Source organism: Tachypleus tridentatus, chromosome 9 (assembly GCF_004210375.1).
Source record: "Tachypleus tridentatus isolate NWPU-2018 chromosome 9, ASM421037v1, whole genome shotgun sequence".
In the NCBI taxonomy this organism is placed as follows: domain Eukaryota; kingdom Metazoa; phylum Arthropoda; class Merostomata; order Xiphosura; family Limulidae; genus Tachypleus; species Tachypleus tridentatus.
Genome location: NC_134833.1, coordinates 3,344,371 through 3,359,692, shown reverse-complemented (window position 1 = coordinate 3,359,692; position 15,322 = coordinate 3,344,371). Strand labels below are relative to the sequence as shown.

The following is a 15,322-nucleotide window of genomic DNA, read 5'->3' as shown; positions in this document are numbered from 1 at the left end:
GAATTGTGGCAAATTCACTTCTGACTATCTTTAGAAAGCCATGTGGGTTGAGTTATATTGACCTTAATGATATTTCACAAAAATGTCTATGGATTTCAATGAACTGAGATGTGTCCTTTTGAAACACATGGTAATTGGAATCTATTGAGCTTCCTTTTGCATAAATCTTTGAATTAGATTGTGATTTATTTTCTTTTAAAAAAGTTATATGGGTTTGGGTGTACTGATTTTACTTCTCCATAGAAAGGTACACACACACACACACACACAGATGTACCACTCGCAAACAAAACCCACAAATTAAGTGAAATTTCATATCTTCCTAGAAACAGAATTGATTACAATAGGTAAAAATGTTTTTACTTTTTCTTGTTCCTGGGCAGAAAGTGTTATTTCCCAATTGCTTATGGCTAAAGTAAATGGAAAAAACCTATTTTTCTTTTGTGACCTGGGTAATGAAATTTTCAAATATACCCATTTTCCAAAACATTCTATGTGGATTCAGTGCTGAGTAGCTGATAGAATTTTCTCGAACTTACAAGAATTTTCAATAACTTTCTGAGATGTTGTAGAACTTTAAGAACCTTTTAGAATTTTCTAGAACTTTCCATAGTAATATATATATCCAGGTGCTCACCACTCACCACTTCAGTTTAGTTCTAGCTGCCTAAGCAAACATATAGACCTATCCAAGGAGGCTTTACCAAGTTTCCCTGTTATCTTTGCCTTTGGGACAGCAGGGACACCACAACACACTACAACAGGAAGTACTGGCCTCAATGGAGCAAGTTCTCACCATTGCACATAAAATTGGGTCTTATGCAGCCTTCAAGTACCTTCAAAACCTCTTTCCTAAGCTGTCTGAGGCAAAGGTCAAAGCTAGTGTCTTCATTGGACCACAAATAAAAAGATCCTGGAGTGCACAGAATTCCCCAAGAAGCTTAGTAAGAAGGAAAATAAAGCTTGGGGCAGCTTTGTTGCAGTGGTGGTTCAGGGCTTTTTGGGCAATCACAAGGCCAAAACTTGTGGAACTGTTTGAGGTTCTGGTGAAGAACAACAAAATGGGCTGCAGAATGTTCCTGAAAGTCCATATCCTTGATGCTTATCTTGATAAATTCAAGGAGAACATGAGAGCACACTCAGAAGAGCAAGGTAAGCTCTTCCACCAAGATATACTGGGCTTTAAATGCCCTACCAAGGAGTGTATAATGAAAACATGATGGGAGACTATATTTGTGGGATTATACATTACATTACAGTTGCAAATCTCGAAAAACTACTCACTTATAAATATTTTTGTTCATTTTTCTATAACTTTAGCATAAATACATGGAAATCTTGATTCATATGTTGTTTTATTCAGACCTTATGTATATGAAAATGTGCAAATTTGCCCATTTTAACAAAGAAAATAGGTTAATTTCTAGATTTCATTATCCACGTCACGAAAGCAAAGTTTCAAGGTAATAATGCCCATTTCCTGTACTTTTACAACATAAGCAATTGAGAAATAACACATACTATCCAGAAACAAAATTTGTGTTACATAGTGTTCTGTACATTTTCTCTTTCCTTTCATTTAGATTAGTGTAAAACGATACTAAAACAACAGTGCTATTCTCATCCATTCAATTAAGCTTTAATTAAACAGCAATATTAAAGCTAAAATACTGATTATCTCACACTGATATGAAATGCTGCAGAGAAAAAAAATCAACTGAAAAAATAAATTTAATCAAGTAATCTGAGGAATGTCATTTTGAATGAATATAAAGCAGAAGCTACTGTCAACAAGTAATATCTAATATGTACATAACAACAAGAATCTTAAAGGGACAACATTATGGATATTGGAACATTCTTCACAGCAGTGTTGCTGTAATATATTTAAGAAAGATATATGTTAGAAGTTATGTACTCAGTTCTTACTGTGTTAAAACAAGTAAGTACGCAGAACCCCTGTACTTCAAAATATGCCCCAGTTTCACCCTTGCATTCTCTCCACTGTAAAGATACCTGAATTTGTGTATAATTTCATAAGTATAGAAACTGGTGATAAAGAGATCAGTCACAGAATTAACCACTCTCTGCATCTGGCTGCCAGTACAGAGATCAGTCACAGAATTGGCCACTACTTTTGATAGCTAGAACCTATTAATCATTACTTCCTTGGAACTTTCTTCTACATACAAGTTTAGTGCTTGTTAGATGTAACTTGTAGCTTTCTCTACATGGATGTTACTCTGACACAGTGTTCATTACTGTACAGCATAAATTAATCTACACTCAAAACATCATGGTCCTTTTACACTTTCACTACTAAACAGTGGAAGTCTCGTATTATTGGGTAATCTAAACAAAAAACATCACAGTGCTATTACACTATAATCATCCTTGTAAAGTAAAGATTAGATGCAACTGGGAAACCTACACCTAAATTACTATCTTCCAATTACTCTGTGACCATTAATAAAAACAGTATAGATCATTTATCATTGAGCCACCTATACCTAAAACATTGGAGGTGAGCTGGTACCGACTGTTACTGTAAAGAAGAGTTAATATACACCCAAAACAGCATGATCCATTATATTGTGAACATTTGTTATCACTATAAATAAGTATTATTAAATGACTTACACCTATAACATGAAAATTCGCTTAATCTGTGGTCACTAATATATAGTAGAACTAATATGGAATTAGTATTAAACATACATTCGCTTTTTCAGACACGTTCGTAGAAGTTGGTACCAAACCTACATTCGCTTTTCCAGACGCGCTCGAAGAAGTTGGTGCTAAGCCTACATTTGCTTTTTCAGACGCGCTCGTATAAGTTTGTGCTAAGCCAACATTCTGTTGGTAAAATCTGCGAAATGGCTAGTAATAAAATTTTCTACTTTTAACCTGTCAAAACAAGTCATGCTAAACAATAATTATTTGACCTTTGATTTATTTCTAAAAGCATCTCCACATACTATATTTCAGAAAACAGGAAAATGTGGTGGTTTGAGATTTTTAATCTCAAGTATAACACTGGACTTGGAACAAAAAACTTATATACAGGTATTGCTGAAATACTTATGTAATCAATACACAAAAGTTTTTACCACTTTTACAATCTAGCATAAAGAAAATATAGTTTTCAAAACACAGATAGTAATTGCATATTTAAGTTCACTTTTCTTTCTCAAATTTTAAACTGATCAAAACAGACAATGAAGAGAACACAACTGCACCCACCGTATCACATATCAGCTGATAAAATACACTTAAGCAGAATACTTCTTAACTACTATAAGTTGTTTAAGCCTATTACTTGAATACTCTCTCAATGTATTAAGTTACCTTTTCATTAAAACTCCATTAAACGACACTAAAAAATATTAATGGGTAGATACCAATTTATTATATGATAGTTAACCCTAACGTTATTAATAACAGCAATTCCATACTAATGTTGACACTATTACTAACGCTAAGTTCCCACCAATTAATTACGTGACATTCGAAACTAATATCATTAATGAGGAATCCTCACCTACGTATTAAACATTCAACACTCAAACTAGTATTAAAGACAAGTCCGAACCAATGAAGTATGTCATACTCAACATATCAAACAACTTGATTGTTGAATTGTGGTAAAAAATACGTGTGTTGGGTTCTATTATACAATAGATTTACGATTTGTTGGTCATACATTCAAAAATAAAGAAACGACAACTTATTTTTCAAAGAATATATATTAAAACTAGTTAAATGGATGTCCAACAAATTATTTACATAACAGATTTCATACGCATATCAAACACCACATATGTAGTTCTTTTCTAGTTGTCAAAAGTCTACATAGGCTTAGTCAGTTACTTTGGAATTTCAACTGACAAGCCAAACTACCTTTATTTCTATCCCTACAGAATCCCGTGTACAGTTATAACGTGAGCTACCACAGTTGTATACTGTTCTTCCTATGATCGTCTGGTCCTCCTACTTCAGATATCGTCTCTTCCTTTCGTCAAGGTGTACTCGGGCTGATTCAAATGCTCTATAATTCGCTACACTACACTTCTTGTATCATTTAAAATTTAGTTTTACTCCGACATATCAATAGTTAGGCCTTTCGCTCCTACGGTAGTTAGCTTTACGTTAACTTTTTTCAGGCCAAGTCTCTACTTCCGTGCCTTTACTTTCTCGTCTGTTGTCTCTTCCCGCTAGTCTCACTTATTATATATCTACAACTTAATCGTCTGCTCATCTTCTACAAATTTCTATATCCTCGACATCAATAAGTTTCACGCGACATCCCACAACCTCAACACTAATGAACTATAAACAGCGAGTTTTGTAAATAAAATCGTCAATGTTTACTTTAAACTTTGCTCTTAATTATCTTATGATAATCTAAACAATCATGAAATATTAACTCAAAATAAACTAAAATAATACCTACACGAAATAATCTTTTATATCATAACACGACACTAACACTTACTAACGCGAAAAAACAAGGGGTCCATGCCAATGTATTATATGATATTTAACATTAACACTATTACTAATACAAGTTCCACTGAGTTTAACTTAAATAAATGCTAATATTGGCCTTAACATTACATCTAATAGGAACAGATATAGATAACACGTAGGTCACATGCTTACAAATCTTATGTTGAACTTTGAGCCTACCTAAATAGAACACTTCCAAAAAGGCACGCCCACCGCAGTCCTAGTCGGTCACCAAGTCGTCCCCTTATAGGCATAAAAAGTCCTCGACCAAGAATGGTAGCAGCATTAATCCAGGGAGATATATTATAGTTGACACTTTTATCTATTCTTTCACGGAGATACGAGGTGATGTACGTGTTCATGTTAATGAATGTTAACAAATGACCAGTGGTGAACTGAATGAGGAAGCCACAGAAAGACACCAGAATTCCACGGAAATTCAAGTTCTTTTTTGTCCACCGAGTTGCTAGATAAATACAACAAAATTCGTCATTCATGATGACAATAGTTCTAGCATAGAACAACTAAATATTGTGAACACTAACAAAATTATTTAAATGTATCCTAAAATTGGTTGAAATCTAATTCGTTATATCAATAACATTTACCCTTCCCCCACGTTTTAAACCCGATCATTTCAAAAACATTGTAGCTAAGAGAAATTATAATGTTCTGCGCCACATATTTCGATTTAGACGTTTGTATTGTTGTTTAGCCAGGAGGAGGTTTGACGTAGCAAGAGGTGCGTGATTAAATGACGAAAAACTTTTGAAAATTTTAAAAAATACTTTAACCAGTTTAAAACAAACTTAGACTAGAGAAAAACTGTCGACTTAGTGAATTAGTGTTAATTAACGAACAATTAGAGCATGATTTAGTAAGTTTCCTTGTTGCTTTTTGCTTCTTTCTTTTAGAGCAAAGCATATTGTCCTGTCTACTATATCTACCGTCGGAGGATAGAATCCCGGAGTTTAGCGTTGAAAGGCCTTAGACTTACCCCTGTCCTACTAGGGAACTTTTGTTGCTGTAAGCCAGTTAGTTTCAGCTGCAGCTGTAGGTTGAGTTTCTACTTGTGCAAATTCCATTAGAACAGAAATTAGTAACTGGAGTTTGTATTTAGAGTTTAACTAAGAAGCGAAGCTTATTTTTTACTTAAAGTTTCTTGAGGTAAATGATATATTAACGGACTTCCAACGCTAAAATCCAGGACCATTCCTCATCGCGTACAGACTTGTTTGAAGGTAGTACATTACGTGGCTTGCGTTAAAACTCACACAAACTAACAGTTAAGTAAAACTATAACCTGAAAAAATAAAAATATTATCATTATGTTTATTTTATGTAAGAAACCAAAATAACCCAAAATATACACGAAAATTTTATGCACAGAGAAAAGTATCCTCATTGTTGGGGAAAGCAATAACAATTCCAGGAAAAAAGTTGCTAGTTGAAACATTAATTAGAAGTTATAATAATATATATTCAGCACATAAAAATAAAGGAGATAGACATAGAATCAATGTTAGCACAGCTTCACTCACGACATTTTACTAAACACAGATATTTGAACACTTGTGCCACACCAGTTGGTGAATGATTTCCATACAAATAATCTAACCAGTTGGCCTTTTGTTAAATTCTTTAATTTGGTTTTACGATATCAGTTGCTTATGAGAAGTCTATATTTAAAACATTGTCTGGTGAAGCATCTGTAACAATACATCACAATTGGACACTAGTGGTATGCGAACATTGGCTGATGGAGTACGTATATCGCATTACAAGACACATACACAGTATGAAACAGAGATCACATGACTCAACTGTTCAGCAGATTAAGGATACCCCAGATGTTTGTTTAAAGCATGGCTGCTTTGTTCAGTTAGATTCTTTTGTTTGTTGGCGTTCAGTACTTATTTCTAATCTAATTTTGTATAGATTTACCGTGGTTTTCCCAAGTTGCAGTGGTAGTAAATACTGGATGGTTTTTTACTATGTTCGAAGAAACTGCTTTCATCTTCCCATCCTGTTTCTCCGATGTACAATTCTGTGGAATGTTCTACTTGATTTTATTCAGTAATGATTTTCATTTAGTGTCAAATTTTTGAATTAACTTCAAGTCAACAGGAATTATGTTTAATGACAAGTTTCTTCAAGTGTTGGTTATTTTTGAAATTACTTCAAGATGAATGGAACAGCGAAATTGTGTTCTTGTATCAGTGTCAATTTTGTGTGCAAGTTTAGGCATTTCAACAGTAGTTGGAGTGAATGAAGGGGTTTATTATACAGTTCACTTCTTCATCTGTGTAGCCGATTTAGCAAAGTCTTGAAACTGTGTTTATAAGGTTTCGCAGTATAACGATGTTTGTTTGGATTCATAGGCGGAGGTCCTTGGGATGTAGAAACCTACGTGACTTGAAAGGTTTGGAAGAAACAGGATATTAAAAGAACAAAACCAAATATTAAAATAAGATAAAAAATTACAGAAAAATAAAAGATAAATTTATATAAAATTGAAAGTTTAAAATTAGGTAAGAGATGGGAATTTAAAAAAAAACGCAAAAACAAAAGGCGTTATATTTAAAAAGTAAGAACAGACTTTTACTCATAAGTCAAGGCACATTAGTAAAAAGTATATTTGGACTTCTCCAAACATAGTCCTCAATGTTTTGACATTCTAGAAGTATCTCCCCTATTAACAGTTAAATACAAGGCTACCTACCACTAGAGAACTTACGAAGTTAGATGAACTCATTATGTATTTAAGAGTATTTACATATAAATATAAATACGATCTTCGAAATTTTTGTAAATTTACGCGTGTGTGAAGGAACTGTTTTGAGTGAAAGACTTTACATACAAACTAAATGAATTCGCAAAACTGGAAATTTATTCTGGAACATTACTACAAAAAAGTACGCGAGATGTAGCATTTTCATGAAGAGAAAATGTGGGCTCGGTGGAACTGGACCCTCCTGGTCAGCGGAAGATAGATATTACAAACCCAAATTACAAAATAATTCAATGCACCTGTTTTACACCCACCCCAAAACTATACATACAATTGTATAATTAAATGTACGCTATCACTCTAACGAAACAAAGAAAGCTGTTCTCATATTACTTAAACACCATCTGACAGTACCGATATGACAGTCACACTGTTTACAATTACCAGAAATAAGTTTTAGACAACGCTTTATTCGTCCTTTTCCTTTTTATGACCAAGTCGTACCAGCCACAAGTCCACATGTAGTTTTACGACCAAGTCGTACCAGCCATAAGCAAATCTACATGTAGTTTTATGACCAAGTCGTACCAGCCATAAGCAAGTCTACATGTAGTTTTATGACCACGTCGTACCAGCCATAAGCAAGTGTACATGTAGTTTTATGACCAAGTCGTACCAGCCATAAGCAAGTGTACATGTAGTTTTATGACCGAGTCGTATTAGCTGTAAGTAAGTCTATATGTAGTTTTACTTTCAGATTTTCTAATACTGGCTCTGGTACCAAACACTATTTTTTTTACGCGTGTCCTTCTTTGTAAAATCTATTCATGATACATTTCTCTTTGTTATACACTTTGGCTTAATAATTCGTTCTTGCACACTACTTTCCAAACTTTGGTAAAAGCCTTATAAAGCAAAGACTAAAGTGCCGACATGTAGCAAATACTTTATATGTCCTGGTGGGAGTGAAGTGTTTTGACTTGTTATAAACAATCTAACACGTTACACAGAAAACGTAGTCAGGATATATGTTAGCTTCGGTTGGATTTGCTTCTTACACTCTGCGTCAAAACTGCTGTTTAAGCCTTTTCGATTTTTCCCTATTGTGACATTACTTATGGCGGATGTTTCACCACTCTGTTTCATTTTAATTACACGCATTTACAGCTGCACCTACCAATTCCGTTTGATTACACGCATTTACAGCTGCACCTACCAATTCCGTTTGATTACACGCATTTACAGCTGCACCTACCAATTCCGTTTGATTACACGCATTTACAGCTGCACCTACCAATTCCGTTTGATTACACGCATTTACAGCTGCACCTACCAATTCCGTTTAACTACACGCATTTACAGCCGCGCCTACCAATTCCGTTTAACTACACGCATTTACAGCCGCGCCTACCAATTCCGTTTAACTACACGCATTTACAGCCGCACCTACCAGTTCCGTTTAATTACACGCATTTACAGTTGTACGTACCAATTCCGTTTAATTACACGCATTTACAGTTGTACGTACCAATTCCGTTTAATTACACGCATTTACAGTTGTACGTACCAATTCCGTTTAATTACACGCATTTACAGTTGTAGGTACTAATTCTGTTTAATTACACGCATTTACAGTTGTATGTACTAATTCTGTTTAATTACACGCATTTACAGTTGTATGTACTAATTGTTTAATTACATGTATTTACAGTTGTATGTACTAATTCTGCAAATTTCATCTCAATAAATATTTAATCAATTTTTAGTTAATTATGTTTGCCATAATGCAACAGTTCAATCCTTTCTGTTCTCAATTTATTTACTATAAACAAGACAACGAATCAGAGCGCCCAACGCACTGCGTTAGGTATAGTATACATTGGCCATGACGAAAGCGAAAGAAATGTTACGTTTATATAGTCAGTCTCTTCGTGTTCCGATACTACATTTCAGCAGAAAAAAAATGGCGAAACCTAGTGTCTTTAGCACCAGCAAAAATTGTTCAAAACGTAAGTGAAAGAAATATAACCTTTTATTATTTTCCTATAACGGAATACATCTGTGAGAGATCACATGTCCTACTGAACCAGAAAAACAAAAAATTGATAAACAGCAGACCTACGCTTGCTACCCTGAAGGTCTTCTCGTCCAAACAACCGAGTGTTTCTTGAACACCACTGTTACCTAGTTTCAACAGCGACATCATGTATTTCAAAAGTTTCAGTCTTATATCACTTCATCAACATTATACTAATTGTATTTAACCAGCGTTGTTAGGTTTTATAAAGACCGTGATTCTTCACGATGTGTCTTAATTGTTTATGATACATGTGAACAATATAACAGACAGCACACAATCGACTTGTACTAAAATAATTTACCTGAAACTGCTCCAAAACGACTGCAGTAATAATAATAAAAAAAAGTTTTCCTTTCTTCGAATAAAACTGTCAAAAAAAGGTTTAGGAGCCGACAATATCCTATCAACAAATAGAGAGAACAAACGTTTGTTTTTTTAATTTTAGTTCTTTCGTGGGGTTGTTGAACCTCGTTTTAACAAAGAACATTTTAGAACGCGGGTTTCCTTATTTTTCCAACAGCTGACTGATATCTTTTCTGGATTCCCACTTAAACGCATGAACTAGTTAGTGCTGGCTGTCATTTCACTTTCATGTACTTAATCGATATTGCAACAGTAACTGAAGGCTTAACAGAAGTACATATTTAACAGTTTTTCAAGTGGTCAGTCAAGTGTTAATTCTTTACATCGAATCTTGTCTTTTTATCATGTCAATGATGTTCTGTTTTTATTTATATTAACACAGCCTTGTATTTCTTTGTGTGTCAATAGTCTTAGTATTTTTAATATTCACACAGAATCTTTTCCTTTTTATACTGTCAATAAAATGTTAGTTTTTGTCTTCACACTAAGCCTTGTCTTTTCTATTCTGTCAGTAGTCTTCATATTTATTTGTCTTCACAAAGAATCTCACTTTTCTTTATAAGTCAATGTACGTATTACTCAAAAACACTGATCTGCGAGCCTCAAGTCATTGATACTATCAGATAACTCGATACCTTGGAATACCAGATCACTAAACAAAGTGTCTGGTAAAAAACTTACTAAAATTTTGTTTTTTTGATGTTTTAAAACAAACCTTCTCAACAAAGACAATATAAATACCAGATAACTTTTACATTAAAATTAAAATGCTTTCTGTATTTTTAAACACTATTCTTAAATAAACTAGCATTTACTATTACTTTGCTGAAATCTCGTTCACAAATTCATTCGTATACAAACAAAGGAATTAATTACAGAAAGCAAAATATAAATAATGATTAATGTTATACAGAATTTCTGTTAAAGTTTAAACCTTTAGTATATATGGAAGTAATAATACTATTAATTCTCTTTGACACAAAACTGATTAATAAATCAGTGTTTCTTAATATAATATATTACTACCAATATCCGAGTGTCTACTTGCTAAGCTAAATTTCAAAAATCAATATTATAGAGAATTCTTATTGGTTTTTCAAAAAAAAATTCTCAAGAAAATTTATCTGGATGTAATAAAATTCTTCTCTCTAATGCAACTTGATTCGCCACGAATAAAGATGAAATTAAGAAAAAAATTCATATGAACAGGTTCAGTACTTTGTTTGAAAAAAAAACACAATATATTTTTACATTTGATACACGTGGCTGCATAATTACAGGGAAATAATAAAAACAAATGTTGGTTTAAATTTCCTAATTCTATTTTAAAAGAATGTTCTCCTAAGAGTCAACAAAAGCATCACATATTTTGGAATACGCACTATAAATACACTTCAACAACTGTTAAATAAGTGCGGGTAGAGTCATGAAATTGGTTTAGATATTCTGATATCAAGCGCCTAAACAAAAGGAGATGATCTGATTTAAAAATTAAAGTACGTTGTTTTTACGTATAATACCACACCCGATCCAAATGTAATATCTTATCACGATTACATAACATACTAATAAACAACATGCCAACAAATGGAAACGTTTACAACTCGCTGCTGCAGCATACATTATAAAGAGAATGTGCGCAAGGCGCGAATGTTTAATTTAGTAATGATATTAGGCTTAGCCTTTTCATAATAATAATAAAGTCGTTTTACCATTACGAATCGTAAAAATAATTATTTTATTTGTTAATACTAATAATGTAACTTCGCGTTTACGTTTCATCTTCAATAATGTACAAAATGACAAAACAAAAGCTGTGTAAGACAGTAGAATTAAACAGAGCAAAGGAGAGGTAAATAATGGTTAACGTTACACAAATTAGCTTACGGTTAATAAAAAGTCAAATTTATATGGCCTAAAATATAATTATGTTTCCTATAGTGAACTTATAAAGAATATTCACCACAGTACAGCGAACATCAGTTGTTTACTAAGGCTTATCTGATTTTATATGTTCAACTTGAAAATGACTTACTTTTAAATTACTTATTATAATGCAAAAATAAATGTCGTTACACTTACAAGAAACAATATATTTTGTCAAATATACAAGAGAACAGCTTATTAGTTATGCCTTTAACGATAATACGTAACAACTATACAGCACAAAAAACTTTCACGTTGACACTTCTCCCTCACCACACAACCCAAATGCTAAAAATAAACACGACACGAATGTCGTAATGAAACAAGTACGACATTTAGACGCCTAGTGGTGCGTGAGTCAATTGGAGGATAAAATATTACGTTGATTGTTTCGGTACAAGAGGAATCCATGAGTAAATTGGAGGATAAAAATAAAGAACTAAACTGAAACTGTTTAAATGAAATAAAAATACTTTTCATGTTAAAATATCCTAATATATAAGGTTACAGCAAATCACAAAGCATTGTAGGAATACTATGCCGTTCAATATAACAGAATGAGGTATTACAATACGCAATACAAGCTCAGAAGGATGTAGAGTGATTGAAATTCGCCATTTATTGTATGGCGTCGGTAAAGTTTATCAGTAAACACTAAATTATTATGCCACGCACGTTTCGTTTTATCCTGCAGCTGTTAAGGGTTTACGAATTAGTTTTGAAGTATACGATATCAAATATAATCTGAAGCTACACAGTAATTAGCCTGAAAACTTTCTTTATATTAGAAGAACACATGTATATACATGCCGGGCTGAATTTATATTTTCACAGCTTTACCTTGTGCATGAAAAACGTTTTATGGGAAGTCTTTGTTCAGCGTTGGATATTTTAATATCTTAAAACATTTTCAATGAACAACTTTATCATATTATTTGTTTGTTTATTTTTTAATTTCGCACAAAGCTACTCGAGGACTAGCCGTCCCTAATTGAGCAGTTTAAGACTAAAGGGAAGGCAGCTGGTCACCACCACCCACCGCCAACTCTTGGGCTATTCTATTACCAATGAAATACTGATCATCACATTATAACGCCCCCACGGCTGAAAAGGTGATCATGTTTGGTGCGACTGGGATTCGAATCCGCGACCCTCAGATTACGAGTCGAACGCCTTAACCCACCTGGCCATGGAACCGACCTGTCTATGCAACCCACCAGCCCATGCTGGGCCGATGTAATATTGTCCCGGTTGATCGTTTTCGTGTTTTCATGGTTAGGGGAATTGTATGTAAGAATTTAGAGCAGTGGTTCTCAACCAGGGGTGCGAGATAACATTTGTTTTGACCACCTTCACCTTTATTCTTAAATATATAATTACTGTGAGGGGTGCGAGAACATATTAAAATTTTTTAGGGGTGCGGGGCATAAAAAACGTTGGGAACCACTGATTTAGAGCGTTATATTAGGTGAATTTCAAGGATATTTATATAGCAGACATTACAGTATTCATTGTACTTTGTAACTTCAACAATACCATCAACGCGCGTTTTTAGAAGCACTATGACCACAGTTACAATAATAGCTTTGGATATGAAGGTTATCATCTGTATTATAATTTTACTATTTATAAATCAACTGTTTTTTAAAGAAATGTTGGTCCAGACTTTGGGCTTATAAAATCTTACGACACTACTAATTTTTCTGCATAGTGTGGAAACATTAAATGATTCTTACGTGATATTCAATTTCACATACATTTGATTTGTAGAATTATTTATGACTATTTGAACAACTGAAACTTCTAGAAATCACCAACGTACTAATTTTAGAAAGGTTTGGTTTATAATGTTACCATGAAGTAACTGTTATTTTTATGTAAGAAAAAAAATTTGCAATCACAAGTTCACACGAGATGCATTTTTAAAAGCAAAATGACGCACGGTCCCGGCATGGCCAAGCGTGTTAAGGCGTGTGACTCGTAAACTGAAGGTCGCGGGTTCGCATCCCCGTCGCGCCAAACATGCTTGCCCTTTCAGCCGTGGGGGCATTATAATGTTACGGTCAATCCCACTATTCGTTGGTAAAAGAGTAGCCCAAGAGTTGGCAGTGGGTGGTGATGACTAGCTGCCTTCCTCTAGTCTTACACTGCTAAATTAGGGACGGCTAGCACAGATAGCCCTCGTGTAGCTTTGTGCGAAATTTCAAAAAACAAACAAACAAACAATTAAATAAAATAGTAACAGTTATTTATCTTAACAACATCGTTAACACTGGGTAATGTTACGGTTATCTCAACAACATCGTTAGCACTGTGTAATGTTACGGTTATTTTAACAACATCGTTAACACTGGGTAATGTTACGGTTATTTCAACAACATCGTTAACACTGTGTAATGTTACGGTTATCTTAACAACATCGTTAACACTGGGTAATGTTACGGTTATCTCAACAACATCGTTAACACTGTGTAATGTTACGGTTATCTTGACAACATCGTTCGCACTGTGTAATGTTACGGTTATCTCAACAACATCATTAACATTGTGTAATGTTACGGTTATCTTAACAACATCGTTAACACTGTGTAATGTTACGGTTATCTTAACAACATCGTTAACACTGTAATGTTACGGTTATCTCAACAACATCATTAGCACTGTGTAATGTTACGGTTATCTTGACAACCTCGTTAACACTGTAATGTTACGGTTATCTTAACAACATCGTTAACACCATGTAATGTTACGGTTATCTCAACAACATCGATAACACTATGCAATGTTACAGCCATCTGTAAGTAGGTTATGTGCGTTAGTTATAACGTTCAAAGATGGATTTACTGATTTAAGTAGGTTATGTGTGTTAGTTACGACGTTCAGAGATGGATTTAGCGATGTAAGTAGGTTATGTGTGTTAGTTATGACGTTGACAGATTTGTGATTACTTCACCATGTAGAAAACATGCTTTTAGAGGACCATGGATTATGAATGTTGATAATTAATTAAACATTATTAAAAGGATGCTTGTCACTAGTTGCTGAATTAATTAACAGGCTTATGTTGCTTATAATCAAGTAATTAAATATTTTCAGTGCTGGTACAGAACTAAGTCTACGGATTTACAATGATAAAATCAGAGGTTCGATTACCCTCGGTGGACTCAGTAGATAGCCCTGCGTGGCTTTGCTATAAGAACACACACACAAATATTTTCAGAGGGAAACTGCGACTTCAAGTTCCCTCTGAAGAAGAAAGGTTCACCTTTTGGAAACGATCGGATTATAGGGTCTCAATTTTATTTTAATCAAGACTTCTTGAACATGCTTCTTTTCTAGAACATCATAAACATTTTCAATGATATGCTAAAATGATATATATAATAACGTAAAAACAATTATATACATCTCACCAAGTACACAATAAGTGTCTCTACGTTTAAATCACCCTAAAGAGGACAATATTATACAATCATTAACACTTACACTTTGATCGTATACAAAACTTTCAACGTCAACAAAACATTTAATATACACTAAAAATCTTACTAATTTGATTTTTACAACAATTTCAACGCCAATAAAACGTTTCTTTTGTTTTGAATCGCGCAAAACTTTTTTTAGAATCGTTTCGCAAAAGCTACTCTGGAGATATCTGCGCTAGTCGTTCCTAACTTAACAGTGTAATACTAGAGGGAAGGCAACTAATCATC

At 33.7% G+C, this 15,322-nt stretch overlaps 1 protein-coding gene across 11 annotated transcripts in view; it reads right to left on the bottom strand.

Annotated features, from left to right (window-relative positions):
* Positions 1 to 11,885, bottom strand: part of LOC143224666 (uncharacterized) — a 31,177-nt gene extending 19,292 nt beyond the window's left edge. For 4 of the 11 annotated variants that reach the window (XM_076452821.1, XM_076452816.1, XM_076452817.1 and 1 more), the window contains exon 1: positions 3,901 to 4,321. Coding sequence is in view for 1 of the 11 variants with exons in the window: in XM_076452815.1 (XP_076308930.1) it covers positions 4,690 to 4,871 (182 nt within the window). In the remaining 10 variants the exon portion in view is untranslated. The other 7 variants (XR_013013393.1, XM_076452815.1, XM_076452822.1 and 4 more) reach the window with 5 other exon arrangements.
* Positions 11,886 to 15,322: the final 3,437 nt, after the last annotated feature.